Source organism: Andrena cerasifolii, chromosome 4 (assembly GCF_050908995.1).
Source record: "Andrena cerasifolii isolate SP2316 chromosome 4, iyAndCera1_principal, whole genome shotgun sequence".
Classification (NCBI taxonomy): Eukaryota; Metazoa; Arthropoda; class Insecta; order Hymenoptera; family Andrenidae; genus Andrena; species Andrena cerasifolii.
The window spans coordinates 11,860,896-11,888,849 of NC_135121.1; the positions used below are offsets into that span (position 1 = coordinate 11,860,896).

General features: G+C 45.2%; 3 protein-coding genes across 8 annotated transcripts in view; 1 reads left to right on the plus strand and 2 right to left on the minus strand.

Moving 5' to 3' along the window:
• Nucleotides 1-20,068, minus strand: part of Amon (prohormone processing protease amontillado) — a 39,533-nt gene extending 19,465 nt beyond the window's left edge. Inside the window, exons 1-5 of the mRNA XM_076810019.1 lie at nt 19,447-20,068; nt 9,259-9,363; nt 8,232-8,490; nt 4,111-4,148; nt 991-1,067 (exon numbers count right to left, since the gene is read on the minus strand). Coding sequence (XP_076666134.1) covers nt 991-1,067; nt 4,111-4,148; nt 8,232-8,490; nt 9,259-9,363; nt 19,447-19,809 — 842 coding nt within the window. The 5' untranslated portion in view covers nt 19,810-20,068. The remainder of the gene's footprint in view (nt 1-990; nt 1,068-4,110; nt 4,149-8,231; nt 8,491-9,258; nt 9,364-19,446) is intronic.
• On the plus strand, nt 19,991-27,881 carry LOC143367862 (uncharacterized). 4 transcript variants are annotated; one of them, XM_076810103.1, is made up of 3 exons: nt 19,991-20,199; nt 26,333-26,432; nt 27,089-27,881. In XM_076810103.1, the coding sequence occupies exons 1-3, from the start codon at nt 20,117-20,119 to the stop codon at nt 27,569-27,571; spliced, it is 666 nt and encodes a 221-aa protein (XP_076666218.1). In that variant the 5' UTR covers nt 19,991-20,116; the 3' UTR covers nt 27,572-27,881. The 4 variants fall into 4 exon arrangements, with proteins under 4 accessions (XP_076666218.1, XP_076666221.1, XP_076666220.1 ...); XM_076810106.1 differs by lacking the exon at nt 19,991-20,199 and adding an exon at nt 25,155-25,382; XM_076810105.1 differs by lacking the exon at nt 19,991-20,199 and adding an exon at nt 25,156-25,559.
• On the minus strand, nt 20,887-23,607 carry LOC143367831 (uncharacterized). 3 transcript variants are annotated; one of them, XM_076810043.1, is made up of 3 exons: nt 23,240-23,607; nt 21,709-23,162; nt 21,446-21,610 (listed from the first exon to the last, which is right to left on the minus strand). In XM_076810043.1, the coding sequence occupies exons 1-3, from the start codon at nt 23,313-23,315 to the stop codon at nt 21,587-21,589; spliced, it is 1,554 nt and encodes a 517-aa protein (XP_076666158.1). In that variant the 5' UTR covers nt 23,316-23,607; the 3' UTR covers nt 21,446-21,586. The 3 variants fall into 3 exon arrangements, with proteins under 3 accessions (XP_076666157.1, XP_076666156.1, XP_076666158.1); XM_076810042.1 differs by having other exon boundaries at nt 20,887-23,148; nt 23,240-23,606; XM_076810041.1 differs by having other exon boundaries at nt 20,887-23,162; nt 23,240-23,606.
• Nucleotides 27,882-27,954: the final 73 nt, after the last annotated feature.

Below are 27,954 nucleotides of genomic sequence, written 5' to 3' on the forward strand. Positions count from 1 at the left end.
ACTTCGAGGAATAGCGGAAAAGAAGGAAATTATATTCTTTAAGGGGGAAGGTAGGAGTTCCGACGTGAAAACGAAGCTCGGGGACGATGGGGAACCGAAGAGGATGGGACCACCGTTCAGGCACGTTAGGCTCTTCGCGGCGTTTGTTCGAGGCGGACGCTCGTCAGCCGCACAAGCTCGCTGAAATTGCTTCAGACGGTTACGCAAGCCCGTCGCAGAAAATTTTTTACGTAAGAGACCCTACCGGCTCGGGAATTATTTCCGCGCGATTCCCTCTGGCTGGTGAGAATCAATAAGGGAGAACTTTCGTTAAGAACCCACCGCTCAAATTTCTGCCATGCCTCGCAGACTGTTTTCCTGGTGAGTCTTCCACCGCGAGGTAGAAGCTTCCCACGGACGACCAGAAAGTCGATTTCTCATTATCGGATAAAAAGTTACGTCGATTTGCCCTCTCTCGAACGTTATTGTCCCCCTCGTCGGTTTTCCTCGTCGTACCTTCGTTCCAACGGGGGAAAAACAATGAGGAGTTGAGACAAGAAACTCCGTGCAATCTTCTGCTCTTAATAACCCCCGAGCCACCGTCGACGCTAATTGCTACCGAGTAATCAGTAATTACGCGATCGCAAGCGTTTACCTTCTCCTTCGCGTCGAACCATCCCTCGCCACGCAACGGCTTCTTCCCCTGCTTCTCGACACTGAGGAACAGCGATCTTTCCACAGCAACTACGTAAATGTAATTACTTTCAAGCGGAACCGCTGCCTCGGAATAAATGCTGGTTTGCTTAAATGTTACCGTAACAGTGCACCTCGGATTCCCTAGGGACCATTCTTATATGAAACAGTTCTAAGTAAAATTTTGAACGAAGAACCTCACTCGCACGCGCGTCCAAACGGAAATCTTCTCTCCAAACAATTCCGCCGCAGCCGCTCTTAGAAAAGTGCTTTCCCCCGACTCCCACGATTACATGAGTTCCAAGTTGTTTCACTCACCTATTAAACCAGTCATCCGTGTATCTCGGGTATGGGTAGGGATCGTTGCTGCTGAAGTCGTAGGAAGCCTTCGCGTTCTGAAACAAAACGTCCTCGATTAAATCATTCCCCTGCGAGGGAAGCGAAGAAGTTGACCGAGAAAAAGCTTCCATTTGTCAGAAAGACGATTCCAAACGCGAGACTGATGGAGCTTGTTAGCTCCCCTCCCAGCGCGAACTCTTTCCGTCGTTAGGAGAACAAACGGACGATACGTTTACTATCAAGCAGTACGTCAGGGAGGAAAGAAGATACCGTAACCGTTAAACTTGATAGCTCCCCGGGCCTTTCCCAGTGGATAAGAGAGCTTGTTGGGCGAACCCCGCAAGCCCATTTCAAGTATACAAGTATACTCTTCTTGTTCAGCGGTAGCTAGCTTTCTGACCCTCCTCCGATTACGTCCCATAATTGACTCTTTCCCGATTTCCAGCGTGTCTCCAATTCCAGCGAGACTTGCCACTTTTGAATCCGCTGCTCTCACGCAGGGCTGCAGAATAGAGAGTCACGTTTTCCGGAGGCACCTCCCCCTCGCGCGGCTCCTCCGCGTCCGTCGTAACGAGGGCTAAACCCCGTTTAAATGGAATTGCACCTCGACGATATTTCACGATGCCTTTTTCTATTTTCCAAGGACTTTTCACGCTAACAAGGGAATTCTTCTCCCGTGAAATATCCCGCGAATTTGTACAACGAAAGCCAGGATAAATCTTGGGGGTGATATACCTGGGAGACTTCCCAATGTCGTTAATTAATCGACCATGAGATCGGTTGGCGCGGTTTGCTCGCGGTGAAAATTCTTCCTCTATTAATTCCACTGCTCGCGCAGCGTCGGACGGCCATTAATCTTCGTCTCCTCGAAGACCAACCCCTCGGTGGCGACCCTCGTCTCCTCGGCCATCGCTCAGCTCTCATGGCCACGTCGCCTCATATTTTACTCGCCTAATTGAAAGACGCGTTCGCTGCCGAGAATATCAGAATGCCTGGACAAGGTGCCTTAATCAGCTCGACCCACTGCTGTTTACTTCGCCCCCTTTACGTCGTAAAGCGAACCACGCGCTTTATGAAACTTGACGTGCTTCCCCCATTTCCATCCTCCTCTGTTGAATTCCTCCCGCCCGCCTCTCGATAATATCGCCGCGCGACACGATGCTAGAGCGAGCACGCTCGGCAGCGTGATGAAATTAATTAGCCTTCTGGGAATTTTTCGCGGCGAACTTGCTCCTGTATGCCTCCAGCGCCGAGCGAATATTCCTCCCCGCATTGTCCGCCCGTCCTCAAAGTTGATTGCGAGCTTCTGCGAAACGCGGACCCCATTGTCTTTTCAGCTCTCTTGTTTCGCCTTTCACCGAGAAACGGACAAATTCGCTCGCTTTCGCGTCGAATCAACGAGGAAGAGGACGAACAACACTTGATTCCGCTCTTTGTTCCACGCTGTGCCCCGTGTATTTGTTAACGAGAACATTAGATATTTTTACTCGTCACGTCCCTCCGGCGAATACATATTTGTTTCGATAGCGCTGGACGAGGACCTGGAAGTAGGTCGAGTGCCCATCGTTGTTATCCAGTTGCACGTTTGCCGTGCGAAGAATTGATCGAACGTTTTTCCTCCGCGTTGCCCTCGTTACTCCTGCACTCCTCGGCGACCGTGATTAGCTGGAGTTTATCGAGTCTATTTGAATGCGCGTGATTCGATTCGGTGCATGTTAGAGGCCCTTAGGAGCCCCCTGCAGCTACTGGACCGTGCTTAATGCGCAGGCTTCCCTTCTCTAGGACGTCGAGAGTGGATGATCCTGAAGACCGAGCAAGGATACGTGATCCGAATCGAGTAGACGAGGCCTCTTTTCTCCTAGTGCGTACAAATTGTCGCTTTATCGACAGCTGGGATTCTTGTATCTTTCAACACTTTCCTCCATGGCACTTTGATGCCACATTTGCGCACAATTTGTAGAAGAAAAAACGAACCTCGTGGCGATGGGACTCGAACCCACGATCTTCGGATCCAATGCATGATGAACAGCCGCCTTAACCGATTCGGCCAACGTCGACTCCCCGAGGTCTCTATGGCCGGTATTCATAGTCGCTATTTATTCTTAAGCAAAACCAGCGGCCGTGGCCGTGATGAATACACCGGTTCTCGTTAGATCACCGAAGTTAAGCGTCACGGGCGGTGTACTGGGGAAAGATGGGTGAACGGGGATCGATCACCTTTCTCCCGGTGCGCTGCTGCTGCTGGGACCCGAAGGAGAGAAGAGGGAACAATGGAATTTACTAATGTTCGTTGGGCAATATAAGCAAAATGCTTGAAATGCCATCCTGTGTAAATAACTCAGGAAAAACAAAATACAAATACAAAAAAAAATTCTTAAGCATGCGGCGTCCTCTACTAACCACCTAGTAGCTAATAAAGGATGCTGAATGCTTAAGCATTTGCTTAAGAATAAGTAGCGACTATGAATACCCGGCTATGTTTCGGATTCTACTTAAGGTGCGCCATTTATGTGCCAATCGCACCATAGGCTATTCCTAAACTCCTAAAAATTCCACTTGTCAGTAAAAATTCTTGGTATTCGAAGGTTTCGAGGTTCGACTGACATTCGAAGCGATTGCAATTTCTGGTGAGATGTGCGAAGGACCTTCAATCCCGCCACAATCTCGAACGCGTCGCTTCCGTGATTTTTCACCGTTTCGCTTTTCATTTCCCAGCGCGAGGGCGTCGACGAAGACCACAGCTCCTCGTCCTTCGACTTCCACGTTGATTAACGTTTAATGCATCGACCTGGTGTCGCCTGTTCGACAGAAAGCCGCGAGGAGGACGAGCTCCTTCGGGACGCAAGGTAGAAGCGTCGCGACGCTTTATCGTCATCCACATTTACGTGTGAAAAGGCCGTGTTTGTGGCTCGATTTAAATTCAAGAGGCATAAGCTTGTGCTATTGCACTTTATGAAAGCCACTCGGCTAGAATGGAGCCGGCCAATGGAACCTAACAAATATTCTGTTTCTCGAACGGAGAAGTAGACAGTAAACGGTCTCAATCAAATTAACTCCACAGGTACAGACACAGTGGTGCATAATAATGAATATACTTACGTAGTTGTACTTTAGATCTGGATGCATGTAGTCGACACCTGCAACAGAGGAAACGCAGTTGGTGTTATGCTAGCAGATTTAAGGGGTTACCTACCGTCAGGAGGTAGAGAAAGAATCGAATTTTTGGGAATTTATTTCAGAAAGTACATGCATATTTTTATGCAATGGCTTTTGTATTCAGGTGAAGGACACTTTAACAGGTTATTATATTATGTTTTGGTATAAAAATATTTAGTTATTGCACAATTACAACTGATTTCCCGGAAGCTGGTTTTGGAAACGTGTTTTGCGGTGATCAACATTATTCGGAACTGGGTTATCTGAAATAAAAAAGCGAAGAAGATTTAATTAGTACAGTAGTTTGTCTAGTCTTTAATCGTTCCGTTTTATAAAATATTAATCTGGGACAAAATGGCAGGTGTTTAATCTGAAATGATCGATTTTCGTAGAAAAACACTTATTTTGCATCCATAAAATAAAAACTATGAATTGGAAAAACAAATGCTTCGATTAAAGACTAGACTTGAATGCCTAGAAGAAACCTATAAAGTTTCAGAAAGATTGGTGAAGCGGTTTTGAAGAAATCCTGGTCACCGGTTTAAAAACAGCTTCCGGGAAATCAGTTGTAATTTTGCAATAAGTAAATATTTTTATACCAAAACATAATATAATAACCTGTTAAAGTATCCCTCATTTGAATACAAAAACCATCGCATAAAAATATGCATGTACTTTCTGAAATAAATTCCCAAAGAATCGATTCTTTTCCTACTTCCTGACGGTAGGTAACCAGTGCCAAAAGTCAGTGTCGAGAAAAGTATCTGTAAACATTACGAAGTTAGATATTTTTCATAAATATTGTAGTTATCGTAAAACTGTCTACAATATTTAAAAAGTTGATATATCTCCTTGGTAGTTGCATTATTACAATGGGAATTACGTAATAAATTAGTCAGCGATATTAATTTTAATTATAGCACTCTCAGGTCCTTCCTGCATCCAACACCATCTACAATTCAAAGTTTCTAACTAAAGTTTACCTGCGAAATTAATCCGAACTTACGACGAAACTAACACAGTGTTCACGTTACCATGAAAAGGGGCTTTCGGAGTCAATATTCTACCTGTTCAAACACCCCCACGGAACAACAGGTATTAAATTTACATTTGTAACAATGGAATAATTTGTCGACACGGAGGATTAACAAATTTTCAGCTGAATATTAGATGTACATAAAATTCTCCACGTACATCGACGCTGATTGTCATGGACTATTACCTCCGAGTGTGCGCCAGGTGATGACTGTCAAACTGAAATCGATAGCAGCGACGTAAGCCGCAAAAGGTGCGAATCCCTAACGAGCTGTATCCCTGGATATCTGAGATTACAAGTTTAACAGAGGTGTATCGCGAGTCGCCCAGGACTTAATAAGCAGGGGAGAGCCGTACAACGGTTACACACCCCTGCCTGCGGCTACATTATCGATTCGTGTTTACTGGAATGGCAATTCTCGGACATAATCGCGTTTCGCGAGCGACCGTTGCCATTGTGGCAGCGTTGCATAACGATCGTCGGCGGAGGGCACGTGACGTTGGGGCCAAACTTCGACCGTACATTAACCAGGAAGTTGGTACTGATTTAGAAGCCACAGAATTCGCGACGGGAGCAATGGAGCCCCGCGGGCGAGGCAGAATTGGAGTGCTAACAATATTCGCGTTAAAAATATTTTGCAAAGAGCTAGGGGGATACTCAAAGCAAATGGCACGGCGGGAAATCGAGGCGAATGAAATATTCATCGTCAAACGTTTAGGATCGAACCTTATCAGAGTTATTGAATACCCAACATTCTCGCTACCAACGAAACGCGCAATTTTATCGAAAACCAATACCCGCGCCCGTGCTGCAGCTTTATATACAAATTACCGTTTCGCGTGCGTGCCTGTTTTTTCTGTTTCGCTGAACGATCGCTCGCGGTTCCAGGGGCGGTTGCCGCGAGCGACGCGAAATTGGCGCGCGTCTGTGATACTCGAAGGAATATCAGCGTCAGCGATTGTGGACGATTGGGAACGTCACTTGTGACTGGATCGGCGGTTAGTTGTCAATACGTGTCCCCAGAGACGAGCCCGATTACGTCGGTTTTGATTCAGTGGATTGTTGGCTACCGAGCCTCCCAGTCGATTATCTGTGCGAGACGAGGCTCGATGCGCGCGGTTTAATCGATCTAGCTGCATCAACAGTCCTGGGTATAGATTCTGTTTCGCGTCCGACTCGATTACAGCTGGGCAACTGGGTCAATTCGAGGGCGGCTGTGTGGTGGTCGGGTAATTAGTCAAACTTTGGCAGCTTATTCTTCCTGGGGGTGGAGGGGACAATATTTGTCTGCTATCGAATTGTATAAAAATATCTGGACAGATTAGAGACAGAGGGTACCGTAAACTGGGTGGGGACATTGGCAGCTAATTAAAATTGTATGCATTTGTGCACTTGTAGCACCTACAATCGCAAAAGATGCAATGTTATGATGGGATACTTAAGCGGTTATGTAAAGTGTAAGGTCTGAAAATACAAGCATTTTCAGGATTTTTTTTTTTTAAAACTTAAAGACTTTTTTAAATAAACGGGTGTATATTCGAAAGTATACATTTTAAAGTTCTTGTAGTTTTTTTTGCAATGCGATATCTAAATAAATAATAGAATTTTTATTACGGTGACCACTGTAGCTTTGACCTGGTTCATTAGAAATAAATAATTCGACCAAAGTTAGTTAGTATATCAAATTATCTAGTCCTTAATCGTGGCTTTTTCATTTCCGTTGCGTAGTTTTTATTTTACAGATGAAAAATGAGAGCGATTCTGTGGCGAAAATCGATACTTTGCTATGAGAAGCCGCCATTTTGTAGCAAATTAATTTTTCGGTACCTATAATAAGCGATTAAGGACTAGAGAATCTAATATACTAACTAAATTCCAGCGATTTTTTTATTTCAATTGAACCTGGTCAAAATTAGGGTGATCACCGCAAACTACTGGAAAAAATCGCTGCCAGGAGATCGCTGATATTTCTTTTATTAATTTGTATTTTCCATCGCAAAAATTACTACAAGTAGTTTAACATGTACACTTTCGAATGCAAAAAGGTTTGATTAAAAAAGCCTTCAAGTTCTTCCCGCAAAGATTCCCGACTATACATGTTTTTTCAAAGCTCACAGGTAGGCATAACCCCTTAAAACCCCCAAAACATGCCAATGTTCCCCAGTTCGCGGTACCACTATTTAATCCCCCGTGAACTCTCAAGATTACTGGAATAAGTCACCACAAAAATTCGCCTTTCCTGGAACACCGTTCTATCTACTTGAACATTCGAACAATTTAGCATGTTACTGTCACCCCTCGCATGTTTTGGCGCCAATTTCCCAGAAACGTGCGGCGTTAAGGCATCTAGGAAAGTAACAAGCGATGGTAATTAATGAAATCATGTCGGGGCAATATCCGTGAGTGATTATCTTCCTGTCCCGGCGTGCAATTAATGCAGTCAACCTCGGGAACGCGACGCTCACGTGGCGCGTAATCTTAGCTAAAGCGGTTTCTGTTAATGAGATCTGTGGAGGAGAGCCGCCAGCAAAATTGCTGCCGTTAAATCTGCGGAAGCGTCCATTAACTATGTATCCACTCTGCGAAACGCCGATTACACGCCACCCCGTGCCACGTCGCATTCGAAGCGATCGATAAAATTCTGTTCCTTCGGTTGAGTGCCCTTTGATCCACGATCAATAGGAAGCTTCGGTTCTGACATTATGTTCTCACTTATTAGATAATCCCTGCGTGGGACGTACCATCAAAACCACCCCTTTGAAAGTTGAGCAACTCAGCAATCTTATTCTCGAATACCCCGAGCAACCCTCGACCATCAGCCTCTACCTATTTCTCCACTGCCATCCCTCGCAGTTGTTTCTATTCTCTCCGCCAACTACACGACTCGAATTACAAAAGTTAAAGGTTAAAGGTCCACGCGCACGTAGGTTCAGTGCTACGTGCCAGTGGCCTGATTGTCTCTTTGACACGGGAACCTGCGTGGGACCTGCTGCATCCCAGCACAGGGGAAACAGTATTTTTCACTCACCGTCGTCCATTATGGCGGTGGTGACGTTTTTCCCAGTGACACCCTGAGCCCAAGCTGCCTTCACGTTCAGATCCAACTTCGGCTTACCGCCGTTCTGCCCCGTGTTCTTCAGGTACCACTGGTACTGGAAGTAAGGGTCCGAAGGGTCGCTGTTGCCAGGATTTTTCATTTCGTAAAGGGGCACGAGATTATCCACGCTCAGCGGCTTGTAGCCTCTCTTCACCCTCTTGAATCCAGGCTGCTGCACCGCGGTGTGCACCTGAAACATTTAAACCAACCCTCATGCCCCGACGATTTACGCTAACGTAGTTGGCTCTCGCATTCCCGCTGAGCAAACCAAAAGCTAAGTAGTTCCCTTTTTAGAGTCTCGATTTGAAATTGAAGAAAGACTAGACGATATTAAACAGAGTCACCGATAGATTTCTGTGTGGCGCTCCATGGCTGGGATGAGAGGAAAGGAACGACACGTGCGATGAAAATGCATTAAGGGACAGTGAGAAGGGGGCGAGCGTTCTTTTACAAGGATCGATGGCGATTCCGTGGATATCTTCTTCCAACGACGAAGCGTAATTTTATGCAAGCAATTTGCACCTCGTCCGATTATGTTCTCGTCACCTTTCGAAATTGAACATTCATTAGCATTTATATCAGCCTCCTAACGGAGACCCGTGTCCTTGAACCGAGCTTCGAGCGCACACACCCCACGGACTATTTGCCTCGAGCGATGCTGCCTTCAAGATGCTTCAAAATTCGAAATGGTCTTCCTCAAAACGCGACACGAGTTCAAGGTGCAGGATTAAATGTAACAGTGCGACGGAGTATGAAACGCTCGTAATGAAATGTATTACAGGCAGCGCGAGGGAGGGATGAATGGCAAAGCTGCGGAGGATGGAAAGGGCTCTACGTGCTTTGTTTCGCGCCGCTGGATACGTCGAAATTTTATGAAGTGGAAAACTGCGACGATGGCAAATATCGTTCCACGGGGAAGGAATTTCAAGCGGACTCGGGGTTGGAAGGCACCGCTTACCAGAGGGTCCACCTTCAATCTTCTCATGTGCGGCACGGACCTTTTGCTCCGCGCGTGTGGTAGAGCCCTGTGCACGAAATGGTATTCCGTCTGGCTGCCCAGCACCTTAACAGGAGAAAAAAAAACAATTCATATTCGACCCATCTATCGTCACCTGTAAGATACATATATCCATGTAAACGTGATTCGATTCCCCAAGTCTCAGCGAGTGGCAGAGTCGACGAAACGGTGGACAAGAAGTAGTGAAACTTTCGCCAGCAATTACACGCTTCAGCGAATTAGTAGCGACGAAGTCGACCACCAAGAAGTTCGTGAGAGGCTAAAGTGGTACGCGCGACAGGGAAGTTGGCCACGAGCTCTTCTGCCGCGTGGCAAACGCATTAATTCCCTCTCGATCGGCTTGAGGGAGAAGTAGAAGGGTTGCTAATGTTTCCAACGTCAGTAATACCCCCGAAAGTGGAACCTTGAGTGACGAACGGATAGGAGGGCCACGAAGCGGAGGAGCTTTCCCTCCAAGGAACCTCAGACTCTCCTATGGTGGTCTAGGAGCCGGTAGGTAAATACGGCGGATCGATTGAATTATACGGAAGTAAATTAACGGTCGGGGGATGAGGTATCGTTTCGTCGATCGAATCGAGCCAATTACAGCCAGATAAAGTTATCTCGATTATGGGGCTGACCGTTATCCGATTAATAACTTTTCGCCTCGCGATAGGGAATCGATCCCACCGATGGCAGATTAAACGTGCCCCTGTTATTTACCCCTGTTACACATCGACCTGCTCGCGATATCGAGAGCCAGGCGGCAAGCACACTCGAAACGGGCAAATCGCTCATAAACCGTAGACTTTCTAATTCGACGGTCTTAAATGATAGAAGGGTTTATTTTGAAAATGGCCTATCATCCAGGCTTCGTTTAAAGTATGTTCACTTGGAGAAGACTCGTCGCCGTCGACTCTGGCAGCTTAGTGATCAAAACAGTCGCCGGGCAAGCGAAAGATCCCGGGTTCGATTCCCAGTCTTATGCACCTAGTCGACGACGACTCCTTTTTCTTCTACAATAAAAAATATATAAAAGAAAAAAATGATGTTGAACGATTTTATTAAAAGTGATAGTAACACCATCAAAATTGAAGTACAAGAAAATAATTCTTTTTTAGTTTTTAGTGCATTTTAATTCAGGTTTTACTACACTTTTAATAAAATCGTTTAACATAACAATTTTTTTATATATTTTTTATTTTCTAGTTTTTTGTGTTTGTGGATTTATATTTCACAGTCCAGACTTCCTTACAAATATCTTTTATTGCTGTATACAGTTTAACAGTTTGCTTAAACGTTGTAGTGCTACAGTCACTAAAAAATAATTCTTTTCTTGTACTACAATTTCTATTATTATTTTTACTATTCGTACATACTTGACGGATGATTTCTCGCTAAATTGTGTATTTTCGGTAATCGCGATGCGACTAGCGTCCCGAACGCAGCAGCCTTTTCTCGTTTTCGTAAAGAACGCGAGTGGCTCGTTTCAAGTCGTTTGGATCTGTGGTTATGGCTTATATTTATTAATGACTGGATAATTTTTTCACCGGGGTTATTTTTTTTTTCAAGACAATTGGATAGTTCGAAGTGGGTTAAATTTGAGTTGCCAGATTTGAACCATACATACAAAAAAAACAAACATACAAACAAACAGAGGATCGAAGCTGAATTAAATCGTTCAATAAAAACTAAACTGTTTAATCCCTAATCATCCCCCGTGTACTTAAAATCAATCAAACACCTCTAATGTAAGTATAATTAATTAAGTTCCCACGAAGAATTAAACTCATTTCGTTGAAGAAAGTCGAAGGCACTTTCAAGTGACGAGTTCTCTCGCTCACCTTCCCCAGTCAACAGTGCCGAGAAAGAATCTCCGTTCATGGCACAACGAAATGGTCGTTTATGGCGCGAGATAAACGACCGAGGAGTTTCATATTCGTTCCTAGAAATCGAGAAACGTTGCACACCCACCGTGCAATTTCTCGTAACGTTTTCCCCGCCGCTTTTTCCACTCGCATTCAAATACACACCCCGCCGCGTTCAACGAATCGCGAGATTTTAATCCTCTCCCTCTGTGTCCGGAGAAAAAAATATTCCCAGCCCACTGTGCTGATTGTTTTAATATCTCCAGAGGGAATCGCGTTGCCACGCCGTGGCGGGTGAATACGTCCAAGTTCCTGCCGCATTCGGCAACTTCTCGCAAGAAAACCGTGCGCGTGCACGCTGAGTATCGATGTCTAGTTACACGTGACCGCTATAAATCTCATTAAGATATCGAAATCCGTTTGCGCCAGCCGCTGCCATCGTTCTTCGTTCCGTTCCAAATCCCATTGCCGATACACGCGCGCAAAGCCACTTGCCAGTGGTATATACCCGTGTCTAGGAAGACGTCGCGGCTCGAGCATCACGTCGATCGACACGAGCCACTGGAGAACAACCGGTAAAGGTCGGGGCATTATTTCTGGGAAATCATTAATTAGCAGGAGGCTCCTGGGAATTAAACTTTCATTGCGAGTAGGATCAATTTACGTTACTTTAACAAAGTTCGCTAAGTCTATAAGTAATTTGATAATTCCACCGAAGCTGTGTTGTTCTAAGAAGCAGGGGTTACTGTTTCGCTTCCACCTGCCACAGCAAGGGAAATTCTAATAGCTAGGTTCATTTCCAAGCTTCCGAATTGTCAGAGGCAGGAAGAACATGCAATTAACATAGGACAGCTTTTTTCCATCCTCCAACAAGGTTCCTCGAACCAAGGAAAGGCTTTAGGAGTCGACATCAAAGCATCGGCGCTCCCTTTTCCGTTCCTCGGCGTGATTGAAAGGGAAAGGGGGAACGGATCGTTTCTCCGGGCGAATTAAAAGGAAAGAGACCGAGGGAGAGACGCGTGGAGTGTCCGATCGATCGGCCAATACGGTTCGACAGCCTCTCTTCGGCGGAAATGGGGCGGCAGCCTCTGTTTAGAGCAACTGAGGCGCGATATAGAGAAACTCTAGGTAGACGTTCCCTTATCACCTTGTTCTCGGTCCTGGATGTTCAATTTCTACGCACGCATCGAGTCCCGGCTGCCCAGTGCGATCGCATTGCTCGATCGATGCCTCGCAGCAGCGCGCTTCGATTTCGAAAGGCTGAAACCGTGGGTGACGGTTTCCCATGAATTCCAAAGCCAGCGCTGCGAGATGGCAGGGAAGGAATTTTCTCATTTCGTGGGGCCAAGCTCGTCGGCTATTGCTCCGCTACGAAACACTGTAAAATTGAAAGCTCCGCGCGAGCTTTATTGACACATAAGGGACGAGAAGAAGGGGCGCAAGGAACGCCAAGGCGTCGAGACGGCTAGGTTTTCAGAGCGAACAGATCGAGGAGAAAAGTTTGAGCGCTCTTCGCCGGGGGATGCCTTGAAATCAATCTCCGGTATAAACAGCTGGCACAGCGATAAATCATATAATTTCTAAGGGCAGTTATGATCGAAAGCCCAATAGATGAGTGGCCTTTGCCTGGGACACACGACGTCGGGTGGCCGGAGTTTTTGCCGAGCTGAGCGTCTCGCAACTTTCAGCGACGATGAAACATTTTACGACGGCAGAATGGCGGGCTGCGCTCCAACGACGTCGTAAACGGTGAAATAGGTATATACGTCGCGAACACTCGGGAGATCCCGTCGTCCGAGCCTGTTCGTCGTTTAATTATGCACCGGTTCTTAAAACAATACTCGCCAGGTGACCCGGTGCCGTTTAATCAACCTCCAACGATATTTATTTGGGTCAGCGATTCCACTGGACGATCCACACTGTTTCCATTAAATCGTTAATACATACGAGAGATCGCGAGCCATGAATGAAGGAACTTCTCAGTCCCCCTGCGCTGAAAGTTAGAGGACGGTTAAGAGGTTACACGCATCTAGGACCGTGAAAAGAGGGGACTTTCTATGAATTTTTTCACCTTCAAGTAATTTTGTTAATCAAAAACCGCAATATGCACTTGAAAGCTTATGATTTGAAGAATATTTCCCCTCCAAAAGAGATGACGATAATAAGTAGTTTGCGATGCCAAAAATATCATTCAAAACTTAAAGTATGTAAAAGAAGCTAGTCTTTATTATACGCTACTTTTAAAATTTTCATTTTTAAAATAGACACGAGTGTTTCATTAAAACCAAACCGTAACTATTACAAAAGATTCCGTATGATAAAGACTAAGTAGATACTGGTATGAGAACCAAATCGTGCCAAGTTTCATTCAAATCGGTTCGGTAATTTTTTTAAACATCATTAGCACCGATTTGAAGAACGTAGTTTCGAAACGAAAAAAAGCAGCGTTTAGAGTTTAAGGTCCAGATTAAAATGAGCCCCCTTAATCGAGCCACGATTCGGTGTACGAAAATCCTCCCGAAAGCTCTTCATTCCCAAATCCATGGCTCACGGTACAGCGGGGTTAAGCTTCGCGATGAAAAATAATCTGAAAACACGAAGGTGGACATCCGTTTGATCCCCCTATCCGCTTCCATCGCCGTCCCCTAAACTGACCGTCTCTTAATCCAGCTTGACTTTTGGCTGCGCGTGTCGCGTAATCCAATTAGCAAACGCGCGAGGAGCGCGTAACACCCAGCACACTATTACCCCGGGTCGAGCGGGTAAACACGAGCGCCTAGGTTTATTGTCCTCTCCCTTTTGCACGGCTACTGCACGTACGTGCAATTTGTCCAGCCCAGTAATGTGCATCTGAAGCGAGAATGACGACGAGATCCCGTGCACCACTCGGCGCACACGTGGATCGTGAAATCCCTGTGACCTCACAGCGACGCATACGCGGAACAGACGCTCGTGCTCTAAAACGGACGGTCACACAGATACCTGGTCTCATCATCGCCGTGCTAATTTCTACTTCCAAGATAAGATGCGAAGTATTAGAAACACAAGCCCTCCTTCCCTCGAACTGACTAACGAGCCGTGTCATGGTCACGTTCCGGGAACACGGCCACTGCGATTCCCCTTTTCTACTGCTCGCCGAGAAGCTGCGATCTCTCGGACTGAAAAATCCAGATAGATGGAAAAATCGAAGATCAAGAGGACTTCACAGATCCCAACTCGGAATCAATTTCGCTTTAGAACGACACTGGCGAGTGCACAAGCTACGCCGGCTCGTCCTTTCGCCCTCTCAATCGAAAGACAAGTTCGCCTTGTTCGCAGACGCGGAGGAAATGGCGTGAAAATGATAACGCGACGCCGAGATTACGTAACGCCAAGTGAGGGGGTGGAAAAGTTTCGAGGCGCGTGCACCGGGGCGCTTTAGAAGCTGCACAACGAGGCACAGTTTACGGCCATGGTGCGAGCTCTACCCTCCTGCTCGCGGTGCTCGCGCACGAGGTCAAAAGCAGAGAGAAATCTGCATAGTCGATGCATAACCGTGGAGCCGTAATAAACGCGCCCTGTGACATCCACGGTGCCATTGCACGCGCGCGTCGCTGCGACCCTTGCCACGAGCGCGTCCGCGAGCTTTCAGCCATGCAACCATTTAAAAATTCAATGAGCAGAGAGTGAACGCGCGGTGAAATTAGAAATGATAGAGCACAGTGTCTTCATCTTTGTCTCCGCGAAGTTTCGCAACATCGGGCTCGTGGTATTGCCATCGCCACCGCAACATTCAGATCGATCGACCTATTTAACGTGATTATTTCGCGCGGCTTCGCTCGACTAATCTCTTTATTATTCGCTGGCAAACTGTTCTTTCCTCTCCCGTCCCGCTTCGAAGGGAGCCCTCTACTATTCTCCCGCCTCCTTTCGACAGGATCCGCGAGTAGTCCGCGCAACGATCCGTTAGCTGCCCAAGGCGATACGCTTTCGCGCGCGACGCCTTTTTGCCCTGAGTTTTGACGATGAAAGTCCCTCGTTAGCGACGATGACAGTTCTAATCGGCCGTCGGCGATCGATCCCCGCGATAATCCGACGCGCGTACGTCACGGGGCGATTAATCGTGGCAGGCCGGGCGAAATAACGTCACGGACCACTGTAAATACATCGTTCGCATAGAAATCGATCCCCCTCGACATTCATTCTCCCGTTTCTATCGCCAGACTCTGCCAATCTCCTCTTTGTCTTTTTTTTCCAGCCGATCGACTTTACAGTCCAGCTCGGGCGGGATATAAAGTTTCCGTCCGGTCGAGTTCGAAAATCGCCAGGCGATCACGTCGACGAGGTTCTCGCGTGACCGGCCGTCAGTCCGAGGGATCGAATGACGTTCGCCACCCTCGCTTCGAGGAGCATCGGCAGGGTCTTACACGGACTTCCCCCGGCAACAAGACAACGGTATTCTTAATGAACGCGTAATGGAACACGGTCGGTCATTGTTATTATTAGAATACGCTTCCTATTGCGTGGGCGATGACAGGCGGCAGACGAATCCGACAATGGGCTAAAGATAGATGGACGAACGCGACGAGCCGTATGGAATTACAGGACACCGACAACCGAGACGTGTAACAAGTGGCATTACTGTGACAGTGAACGCGAGGGTGAGGGGGGTAAAATATGAATGGACGATTGTACAGGGTGCTTCAGAGGTGAGGGTGGACCGCAGGCTTGAATTTTTGGAGAACGACACTGATCGATCCGTTTTTCTAAATGTGTTAAAGTAAATGCTGGATGCTGGGAAGAAAAGTAATATATAAATGGGACCCTGGCACTCCCACAGAAATAGGAAAAAGAAGATTAATGTTACCAGGACTGAAGTAATTCAAGGAGTTTGTAAAAAAAATAGATTTCGTTCTTTAAATAAATTTTTGCATTTGCTTGAATAGTATTTTTATCCCTTCAACTCGGCTCCCCCGGGATTAAATCCTGAGTGCGCTACTGGAGTTAAATTATTGTCAACAGCGATCGCAAACACTGGAAGGCATGTAGCAGAATCATCCAAAGTGCAAACTAGAGCGCCATAATCAGCGAAGCAGCTCTGAACCGAAGAAGCACAGCTTTCCAAGCTTCTCCCGACCCAGGCACGGGCCAATAGCTTTCGTCCAGCAAACCTAATAAAAGGAAACAACCCCTAACGTCGCGCCGGCCAACGACTAACGCAATTTATCTTGGCGAGATAGAGCTCGTAGCTGCGCGGCCAGAACTTGCGCCCTCGAGAAACATTGCGCGAGCAGAGGCGAAGATTTCAAGCGCGCCTCGCCGTGCCTTCCTGCTTTTCGACTCGCCATTCTGTTGCTTTAATGGAACCCAGAGAATCGTTTCAACAGCCGCGGGATGCCAGAGACGGCGCTTAACGCGCACCTCCCATCGCGGCGGGCACAGCTCCGCAGTATCTTCTTAAAAATTAACTTCGCGAAAGTACTTATAGCCCTGGCAGAACTTGCCAGCGGACTTCTTAGCGGAGATCCCATTTTTCTCATCCCTCTGCTACCTATTACCCCGCACGTCGGATTTTCATTCAAACTCTTCCTCGCTATTCGCAATTCCCTGGAATTCGCGAAACCAGACAGCGATGCTCGCGAATACTAAACCCCGAGCGCAGGAAGTCACGTAACGAAGGATAATGAAATTTGTTTCGGCGAGGAAAAAAAGGGAAGGGAGGAAAGTTTCAGGCGAAACTAGTAATCTCACGCGAGATATTTCCTCCAAGGGCGCTCCATCAAGCACGAGAGAATACAATTCCGTAGGTGTTCGGGGGAGCTGATCCCGTCGAAGGCACTATGTATCGTTTTACTTGTAAATCAACACGGTGTACAGAAGATGTCGGCGGAAAAGTGGCGAGAGAGAAGCTGGACGCGTTCGGCGGTGCCTACGCATCGTTTCTCGCGTAGGCGGCGGTTCAGTCCGCGCCACTTCTACCGTCGCGTCGTCTGACCAGTGACCGATGTTTCCACTTCGATTAAAAGCCAGCGAAACCGAGGCGCTCTACGAAATTATCCTGCGCTCGACGAAAGCGTACGAAGCGAGGGAAAAACGACTCTCCTCCCGTGTTATCAAATTTCCAAAAATGTCTGAGCATTCGCAATATAGAATATTAAAAAGGAACGCGTTTATTCGTTACTTCGTTTCTAAATAGCGCTTTCCATCGGGTTAGAAACCTATTTTAGGGAATGCTAATCTTATCGCGGACACGCATGCGAAGTATTTATGCCGCTGAATCAACCGTTTCGAGCACGTTTCCACGATAATGCGGGTGCTCGTGACAACGGACGCGAAATCAATGCCGCCGGTGGATCCAGCGTGCTCACGTGAATATCGCTTTGTAGAAAGCAGCGACGAAGGGGAGCGAGGGTAAACAACTCGGCTGGCGATGATATTCTAGCGATTAGAACACAAGACGTCATTATCCGACACGTAGCTAGTTTGTCCCTAACGCGATGAAACTTAAACGAAGCTGGAATCTAATAGACATTTAGGCCCCGAACTAATCCGACGTAACTCGACCTAACTCAACGCATCTCGTAACAACGTCCGAGCCAATCTAATGTGTACTTAACCCGCGTCTAGCTGACGACCTAGCTGAATCTCAGCAGAGGGAAAGCCGAGACTAAGGCTGGGTTTGCATTAGACCAGTCGCTGGATCCAGTGAGTGGTTTCACTGGAAGTCGACTCGGTGTCTACATTGTTCCAGCCTTAATCCAGTCGCTGGATCAAGCGAGTGGTTCGACTGGAAATTGGTCGATGCCTAAGAGATAAGGGTATGGATTTGACAATCGAATAATTTTTTCGAAATTTTTTTTTAAATTTTGAAGAAAAAATTTTCACTGTGCTAACTCTTACACGATTCATTTCAGCGTAAGAAATAATATGCAAATACGTATTTTCAAATTTTTATCTGTAAAATAACTGGTAGTTCATTTTCACCTGAATGAACTCACCCCTTAAAATTTCAAATGCGAATGTAAGAAACGAATTTTTAGAGACATTTCTACACCTATTGGAAGAATAAAAGAAAATGAAAGACATACCTACAATTAACTACGAGTAGAATGAAATTGAAATGAGAGTATTGCATACCAATTTTTGCGTAATTCTTTAGCAAATCGTCGACAATTTTCTGGTAGTTTGGACTTTTATTGTTTCCAAAAAAATGTAGGCATTATTGTCCATGTCTCCAGCCTTGTGAGCCGACTAGACGATTCCAGTAACGCTGGAATGTTGCGTTCTCGACGGAGGGGGTAAACACTGGATCGAAAAGTAGACTTTCGATCCAGTCGAAAGCTGCTGGAACGACAGCACTGTACTGGAATGCACACACTGTTTACATTATTCCAGTTCCAATCCAGTGCTGGACTGGAGCACTGGACTGGACTAATGTAAACCCAGCTTTACCCAGACCCAACCGAGACCTACCCGACGGTACATAAACATCCACTTCCTACCGAGTATTTTTTTTCCAGGCAAACTTATCGATCGCCTAAGACAGATTTCATTTTCATCCTAGCGTATTCACCCTACCCGCGCCCCTAAGCCACACTCTGTTTCACCCCTGATAAGCAATTTCCTTCGCGCGGCCGCAACACATATGTATCCGCTACAGTGGGCGATAGGTACGTGCCAGTGCGAGGCTCTCGTGCTGTGCACCACTAGCAGTATCCCAAACAATTCACTGGCCCCCTTCGAATTCTTATTCCGACGATATAATTTAATTCCCTTATATTATATCCAACCGCCACTTTCAATTCAGTGATTTGAAAGTGTGAAAATGAGCAGAGCTCTACAGTTTGCTCCAGCGACGAATTTAACGGACGGCCGATGAGTAGATTGGGCCTGGGCCCTTGCCCAAAAGGGCCCCCATCTTCCATAAAAATTATAATCTTTCCCAAACACTATACATTTCTTTGCTTCCTATAATTTCCATACCACACGTCTCGGAATGTTTGCCACCTGGGCCTTTTCCCTTAACTCCACCAGTGGCGCACCCAGAGGGGGCCAAGGGGCCCTGACACCCCCAAAGAATGGGCCTTGTAAAGAGGAAAGAAAACTGGTTTTTATTCTTTAAGTAAATTCTTACAATCACCTAGCGAGTTTCATTGAAATTGCATTGCGTAAACTTTTCTTAAAAATACTTTTATCATTTCAACTCGGCTCCCCCAAGATTAAACCCCGAGCGCGCCGCTACCCGCCACTGGGTTGCCCCCACCGTTGCTCTTAAATGCAAAATTATCGCTGAGCAACTTACCGGTCCAAGATTAACGAATCCGTTCCTGACAGCCACGCGATCGGCGACGTGCCTCTCCGCGGGCTGCCTCATCTTCACCAGGAACGTGTTGGTGAACACCTCGGCACTGCAGCCGGCGCATAGGAGCGCGATCACCGCGAGCAGCATCGTGACGGGTCGATGACGTCCGCTAATGTATCTCGCATTCGCGGGCACTGTACTCGGTGTACGCGACGGTACTGCGATTTTCGGCTTGTCAACCGCTGCCACCTCTGCAGGGGTGGCCGACGATTTTTCCACGGCGGCGGTAGCGACGCTGGCGGCGTTGCTGACGTCTGCCCGAGCGGTGGTGGGAGCGACGACGGTGGTGGTAGGATCGTGCATGCCGACGTATGGGGTCGACGAGTCGCGCGCAACAATGTTAAGCGACACGTGCTCTCCCCACGTTCGCCGCTGGCCGACTGGTTTCGTGTCGGCTCTCGATCGACCGGCTCGGCCAATCGGCGACGGGATGCGCGCTGGGGCTGCTCGCGAGCACGCGCAACGGAGCGACGTCGACGGCGTGCGCGATCGTTAGTCCCGTCGGAACCGATCGAAAAGTAGGGTCTCGTGTCGATTGTCTGCCTACCGTGCGCTCAGATTCGTGCTTGCCGCGGGAGAAAATGTCTTACCGATCGCCAGTGCTCGAGGGATGCGCGAAACGGCTAGTGCTGCACAGCGTGACGTCACGTGGCTGTCTATCGATTCAATTCGCTCGCCTGCTAAACATGCGCGGTGAGTTCTCTCGCCTTCTGTAGTCCCGTGTACCATAACCTTCTCGGCTTGTCAATTTGCCTTTTTATAGTACTTGGACACTTATGTCTGACATTTCGATATCTGTGTTCAATACCCTCTTTAGTCGCGCTGCGGCACGCGCTCTTTCTTCCACGCGGAAGTAGTAACGGTTTAGCATTGGTCAGACGCGGTTGCATGCTTCTAGGAATGATTATTTCTGTAGATAATTCGTAGCTTTCGCAGTCCAAGAGTTTATTTGTTTGAGTACGAAATTTGGTCACGCGTTGCCGAATTTATTTCTGAAAAGCCTTGCAGTCTTGGGAACGAATTTTCACTCGCTGTGGTAGAGACCTGATTCGGCCGGAAAATAGCGCTACGCGTGTGTACGAAGTTCGATTTAAAAAAGTAACTTTAGCGTTCGATTGGAGTACTCAAATATGTACAGTGGCGCGCTCGGGATTTAATCTCGGGGAGAGCCGAGTTGAACGTAACAAAATATTTTTAATGCAAATTCAATAGAATTCATTAGATTAGAAAAATTTATTTAAAGAATGAAATCCAGTTTTCTTTTGTTTTTACAAAGCTCTTGAATTACTTCAGTCGTGCCAGACGCCCTTGGCCACCCCTCTCGGTGCGCCACTGCCGAAATAGGTATAAGTTTGATAGTTATTGTTAATGCACACGATATGTATAATATATAAACTTTATTACAGGAAAGTTTACAAAGTATTTATTCTCCTTTAACCTTCTTTCATGTTACGGCGCAGACTTAATACATATTGTTCGTTATTAATCAAATAAATATATATTCAGAAACCAACAATATACCTATACCTAGTTTGAAATGGTTAATTTAATTCATCAACTGTATATATTGAAAAGAAAGAACAATTTTCAAGAGTAGCAAACCAAAATCTGTTAGATAAACGCGAATTAAAGTCGCTACATAATACATATCTCTGTTTTAAAACTATTGGCACAATTTCTTAGCGCACTTAAAATTTCGATCTCTAAGTGTTCTATTAATACTTATTTGTCGAGTAGTTGTCTACTTTGACCTAATACACAGTTGAAATCACAGAAATACGAGTAATAGGCACGTTGGTAGTTGTAAAGAAAACAACGCAGCGTTGCGGCAAATGATCTCATCGGTTCCTTTAATCAAAGATTGGCGTATCACCTTTTCACAGACTTTTTCACTGGGACTTCCGACGGAGTGCTAGCCACCCTAGCATTCACCTGTAACTTTCGCTTCGCCTCTAGCCTGATTTTCGCTTCCAGTCGTTTTCTTTCTATTTCTTGGGGGGTACACTGTACTTGCTGAGAGTCTTTCGCACCCTCCTTTATGCTATACAAATTGCTAGTGGATTTGTATTTAACGGTACAATTACCAGTATCTTTTTCTTCTAATCTGTTTAGTGCACGCGTGTTTTCCACGCCATTAATCGATGGAAATTTATTACTCTCGTACAGCTTTTTACCTTTTACAGTGGAAGAAGTAGTACTTACTGATAGATTAAACGAATTTGATTGAAATCGCTTGTCAGACGATGAAACTGTCTGGTTGGTTGTGCCATTTACAGTGGAGGGTTTCTTTTGGTGAAAGTACTGATCCGATAAACTTTTTGTTTTAAAGAACTTTCTGTTTTCTAGAGGGGAGTTGCCGATGAAGGAGCTTTTTATAGCTTCTGAGCTATACGACGCTGCGGAATCATCTGCCAAATCGTTAGTAATAAGCTTAGAATTACCATGACTACTGGATTTAGTATTATACAAATTGCCTACAATTTTCGAAGTTTTTGTATTATTCATTGTATTGGAGGCACCTTGTTTATAAGTCTTTCTAGAACGACTCAAACTATTGTCTGCATTTGAGACAGTGAAGTCGTATTCTGCCAGCTTCGATAATAATTTATCATCTTCCATACACGTCGCTAAACAATCATCAAAAGAATCATCTGGAAACTGCGACAAGTCATTCTCTCGTACATTTAACGCGTTATTAATAAAATGAGGTTTCAGGAAACATGAGTCTTTTGAACTCGAGATCGAAGCGTTACTAGAACAAGTCGTTTTACTTGAATTATTTGAATACGTTTTCAAACGACTGCTTGCACCAACAGACGAAGAACTTTTAGAGACACTGGAATTCTTGGAACTCTCTGCGGAGTTATTAGACGCTGTGAAATACAAAATTTCATTCTCGGATTTAGAAGACAACTCTCTTTCTTCGGTGACAGTGGACATTATTAAAATATCATTTCCTTTACTTTTACATAAATTCAATTTCTCCTCAACCTCTTGGCTGCACTTTATCATCGAGTCGTCCACCGAATCATCAAATAAATCTTCATAACTCGGACCTTTCTTGTGGTTACTATCTATTGGAATAACGCCTGTTTCGGGCTTGTCCGTATTAATACCAACTTCTGACAATGCATCGCTACTATCAACGTCCAATTCGTTCAACAATCTAGATTCATCTTCAAGTTTTATAGAGTCTTCTGTCGCAGTGGTAGAATTTCGACACGTCTGTTGCATACGTTTCATCTTCTCTGTTATAGCCATTAATTCCCTAGTCAGTTTCCCAATGTTCTCGATATTCTCCATTTTCACCTGTTTCCTTTTGAGTGGCTTTTGCAATAAAGGAGAATTAGAGTTCCGCTTCTTTTGCAACTGCTTCGTTCGTTTTGGAGTTTCGACTAGACTGTTCGACGTCTTGGCGTTTTCGTTGGAACTGGAACGACCAGGAACTTGCCAGTCCCAAGCAATTTCATTGCCCCCGTCCTGTGTGCAGGGAAGCGAAATGGGACTGCATCGATAATCGAGTTCTGGGGAGTCTTCGACGTTATATGTATACTCTTTCCTCCGAATTGGAGTACTATGGCCAGAGACACGCGATTCATAGGAGTATTGATGCGAATCATTTTCTACCTCCACTTTCATAGTCTTTTTGGCGGGCGCTGCAACATGTGGAAAAATTTACGCATGCTTATACAAATTGACAACACGAAAAAATCGACAAAGTCGCGTTTCGTACCTTCGTCTGAGTTGTCACCTTTCTTATTTCTCTCCTGTATACCGCATTTTGTCGCTAACTTTCTATTCTTACTCATTATTCTCACGAAATTAAAGTGTCAGATCAACTAACAGGTTAATAATACTCAACGGTTGAACAAAACTGTCACATACTTCGTATACACGTAAGAATACTGTTTCACGTTGATCTTTCAATGAGCTCGTAACAATGAAAATTACCCGTCTTTCTCAACTTTTTCTCTTAAGTACTCATGTAAGTACTCTATATTTATACTTGTTTTATTCACTCCGAATTACTCGCACTGGTTCCGACCAAAACAAAATGAAGAGAAAGTGTAACGCCATCGAACTTCACTCTTCATTAGCATTAGACCTTGCACGAAGTGAAAGTAGCCACAAATACTTTTCTGTTACATTCACGCCTATGCCGCTCGACGCGTAGATATTTTCTGAAGCAAGATTGAGAAGCGCGAGAAGAATATTACTTTCAATTCTAGAAATAATCGTACTAAATTATATCTTTACAGACTTTCGCAAAATAAAGTAAAATAATAGAGGAAGGGAGTATCCTGAATTCTGCATTTGAATTCCCCGCGAAGATCGGATGGAGAGCAAACTTCAAAGGATAACACGAGAGGTTATGCATCAATAATATCAGCGGAGATATTTGACATATGTTTATTCTCCAAACGTTTACTGTAGCAACAAACTAAAAACAAAAGATGGAAAATTCATAAATTCAAATGCTCATATTTCCCGTCCTCGTTTACTTTGCAGACTTGTTACTTGTGGCATAAAAAAAATATTTTCTGCAAGTTCAAAAATGCCTCCTTATATCCGAAACGAGTTTAATCCAATATGACGAACAGTTTTTTCAAACAAAATTCTTAAATATAAGTTACTTTTGAGGCTGTTAGACGAGAATCACCCTTTAAAGATAAAATCATAAAAAAGAAAATCAGAACATTAGATGCTGAGGCCTGCAGAATTAATATGTAATTGAATAAAATTTTAATTTCTCAATTTATGAAAGAAATGATACAGAAGCAACCAGCCTATTGTTTATCAACAACGTGAATTTTTATAAAAAGCATTAAATAAAGTATCAAATAAACAGTTTGCAAACGCTTTTCACAGCAATTATGGATAAAATATTGATAATTAAGTAAACGAAAAATATGTTAAATTATCCATCATTAAGAGGGAATAATTTTCCCCCATTTTTCGGCGCAAATTGCATTCCGATATCTTTTATAGATCAAATGTTATACGAAAAAGGCCCCAAATTCTTCAGCCCGGGCCATTAACGCGTCAGCGTGGTCTAATACCGCAGCTGGACCGCCGCGAAGATAGATATTTCCACGCGGAACGGTAGCGGTGCGATCGCACTCTTAAAATGGCCACCGTTTTCTTCCCCGTCTGCTACGTCAAAATTAGTATCCTCTGACGGAAGCCAAAAGCACCCTGCGCTCTCTACTGGCATCTAAAGACCGTACATTTTCATCATCAGCTCATAGATGGCGGAAGTTTCGGCGAATGGTTAGGTGGAATGCGTCCTGTTGCCACTCTATCTGTACGCGCTCGCGCGGGTTGTAAGATTAAATGATGACCCTGTATATCCCGGATTGTAGGAGTGCGCATCTTACTATTAAATTAATTACATAAACCTTTACGAAAACATGAACATTATTTGCATGTAACCTATGACTTTTCGATTGTAGCAACCAGGACTAGTATCAACAAGTAGTATAAGTAACAGACTTAATATTAGTGTCACTCGTACTGGAAACATTAACTACAGAACAATACTTCGCTTTTTACACCAACAGTTTTATATACATTATTTTTCGAGCGAGTGGGCGTTCTGTTTTTCTCCCTTCGTCTCGACCGACCCTGTGAAGAGTATTAAAAAAAATGAGATCACAGTGACAGTAGAAAAGCACATGGACCATCGCGCAAGCGAGCTAACGCGTTTATTTATATATCGAGCTGTATCTGGCCATAGGCGCCGCTGCTGTCGCTGATTTCAAAGTCAGTATGCAGTGTCTCGTGCAACTTACGAGTATCCACTAATACTCTCTCACAGCGGGAGGCGAATAAAAGAAACGTCAAAACTCCTTGTTTTCGTGAATCAATTTATAAACGTAAGACATCGAGCCGTCACGCAAAAGGCGCCCTACGGCAAGTCTCCAGCATGTGAAAATATTTCGAAAGAAAGAATTTAGATAATCGTGGAGATCAATGTTACGATAATGAGGTTCGATAACACCTGTCATTACTGAGAGTCATTGTGATAATCAAGAACTAGAATAAGCCGCGACGTGAGTCTCGTCCTTCCTCGCGGTGTTGGAGCCTGCGAAGCGTGAAAATTAATAAGATCGAGGTATACTTTCTTGAATCTCCGCGAACCGATCTTTCGACTTGTGAGCCTCTGCCGGGAATTAAAAGGCAGCGATACATTTCAATTCACCCTGAGCTCAATGCATTTCGTCGATCGAGTAACATTTCCATGGCAAACGTAATCGCGGAAGAATCGTTAAACTCGATCGTAGAAGAAATAGTACATAAAGACACAGGGAGTGTTATCGAAGCAAATATCCTTGAAACGTAATAACAGTGATAACGTATCGAGAATAGTGCTTCCGCGTTGGGATCGTCGAATCGTAATAATTCGCAGTGACCGTGAATTTCAAACACTCTGTTATCGTGCCACGTAACCCTGACCCATTTCATCCTCGCTGAAATTCCCATAGTTCAAGGACTCGCCGAGCACACGCATACGCCAATCGAGTCGATCGAATCGTGGGGGAAAAAAAAGGGAGTTTGCAATGCCCCGCGTGAAGCTAGTCGCATTTTTCTTCCACGGGCTTTCTATTTTTATTTAAAGAGCCACGAAGAAAGCGCGACCAGTCTTTAAGGTACCGAGGGAAAGGTATCGGGATTACACGGCTCGATTGACCCTTTGAACCGACAACCTTCTCGCGTTAATGCCGATGGCCCTCCGATGCTAAATATATTCGTCGTTCCCCATACAATATTCGCGTGCCGTCAACTACGAAATTATTTACCCATACGCCGTCCGCGTTATATTTAGGGATAGAATGGCCAATCAAAATACGTCGACCAACCTGAAATTGCAAGAGCAATCGGTGAGAACCGCGGTGCAATCTCAACTGGCGAGAATCAAAAAGGAGGTATGGTTTTCTGTTTCGTTCTATTTAGGGATACTATCCCATGTAATAAATTCTGCGAAGCTTCCTATGGTATATAGATATATGATTGTTGAAATTGTCACTCGTACGATACATCGCGTAGAATGTAAAAATCTCATTCAAGCTTTCTCAACCTAATCAAAAGTCATTACCAGAGGCGTATCTAGGGCGGGGCAAGTGGGGCTCGTGCCCTAGGCGCCAATGCCAGGGGGCGCAAAAAAAAACGAAAGAAATAGTGTTTCTTGAATAAATTTATTTGGATGGTTAATATTAGTAGTTTACGTTTGTTATTCGTGCGCTTCGCATGCCTCTTTAGAGAACCTTCGAGAAAAACTTGCTGCAACTTTCGTCTTTTCCACCCTTTCCGCTCCACTTTCTTTAAAAGGATTATCCAAATTCTATATAAAATATTTTGTGCGATGAACACTTTTAACGACGAAGTAGAGCAGAAAAGATGGAATTGAAATGGTATGCATGAGGGGAGGGGGTGGGGGGTGCAAACTCTACACTTGCCCTAGGCACTGTTTACACTAAATACGCCACTGGTCATTACTGAGAAGGATCAAAGAATTAACGAAGTTGAGAACTCTTGACTGCAGCTGGAGCTAACGAATATGTTCTGAACTTGTCTTCTTTAGGAAGAGGAGGAATTATGGATATCGGGGGAGGAATTATACACGGAGGGTAGCAGCGACGAGGAGGACTACAAAGCGCAGACGAGATCCCGTCGCAAAGTCAATAGCAATCAATCGCCGAGTGCCTCCCCGGCCAACCCCGGCGTCGAGCGACGAGGTCATTCACCCGCTGAAGCTAAAGCGAAATCGGACCATTCCACTGACATCGCCAAAGATACCATCATCCAAAGTCAGACTGCCTCGAAAAATGTCTCGGGCAAGATTTCTCTTTGGTTTGAAAAATCGTTTGAGAATTCGTTGTCGATAGACTCGCAACGTACCTTGGACGTGGCTGCCAGCTCGGTCACGAGAGATTTAAACTCCTCCGATTTCTCCGTCGAAGAGGATCAGGTGGAGAATTCGGAGATCTCGTGGAAAGCAAACAGAGGTAGTTTTGTGTTACCCAATTCGAGTAACAGCGCCAAACGGGAGGCAGATAAATGCTGACATAAGCTGAGATAATTAATATCGTCGTTACTGCATTCTTACGAGAGTATGATCGTTCCATAGGCACGAGTGTGTGTTGTATAGCGTGTACTTACGTAAATCCCTGATCTAAAATAGCTCGAACATTGAATTACATCTTGCTCTCAGCGCATATTTCAGCATTTTTGTAGGGTTTCAAATATATCACGTACTCGTGTTGGGGGATTTTCTATGTATAGGGTGTCGCGCATGGACTGTACACGTGCTAGCGTTTGAACGAGCAGCTAGTGTATGCGTGACATCTTATGTATTATATAATTAGATTGGAAAAGAATGTACGAAACAGCGGATGCTGAAGAAGCGATAATTACTTTGACTAAACTAAACTCGTGTGAGCAAACATC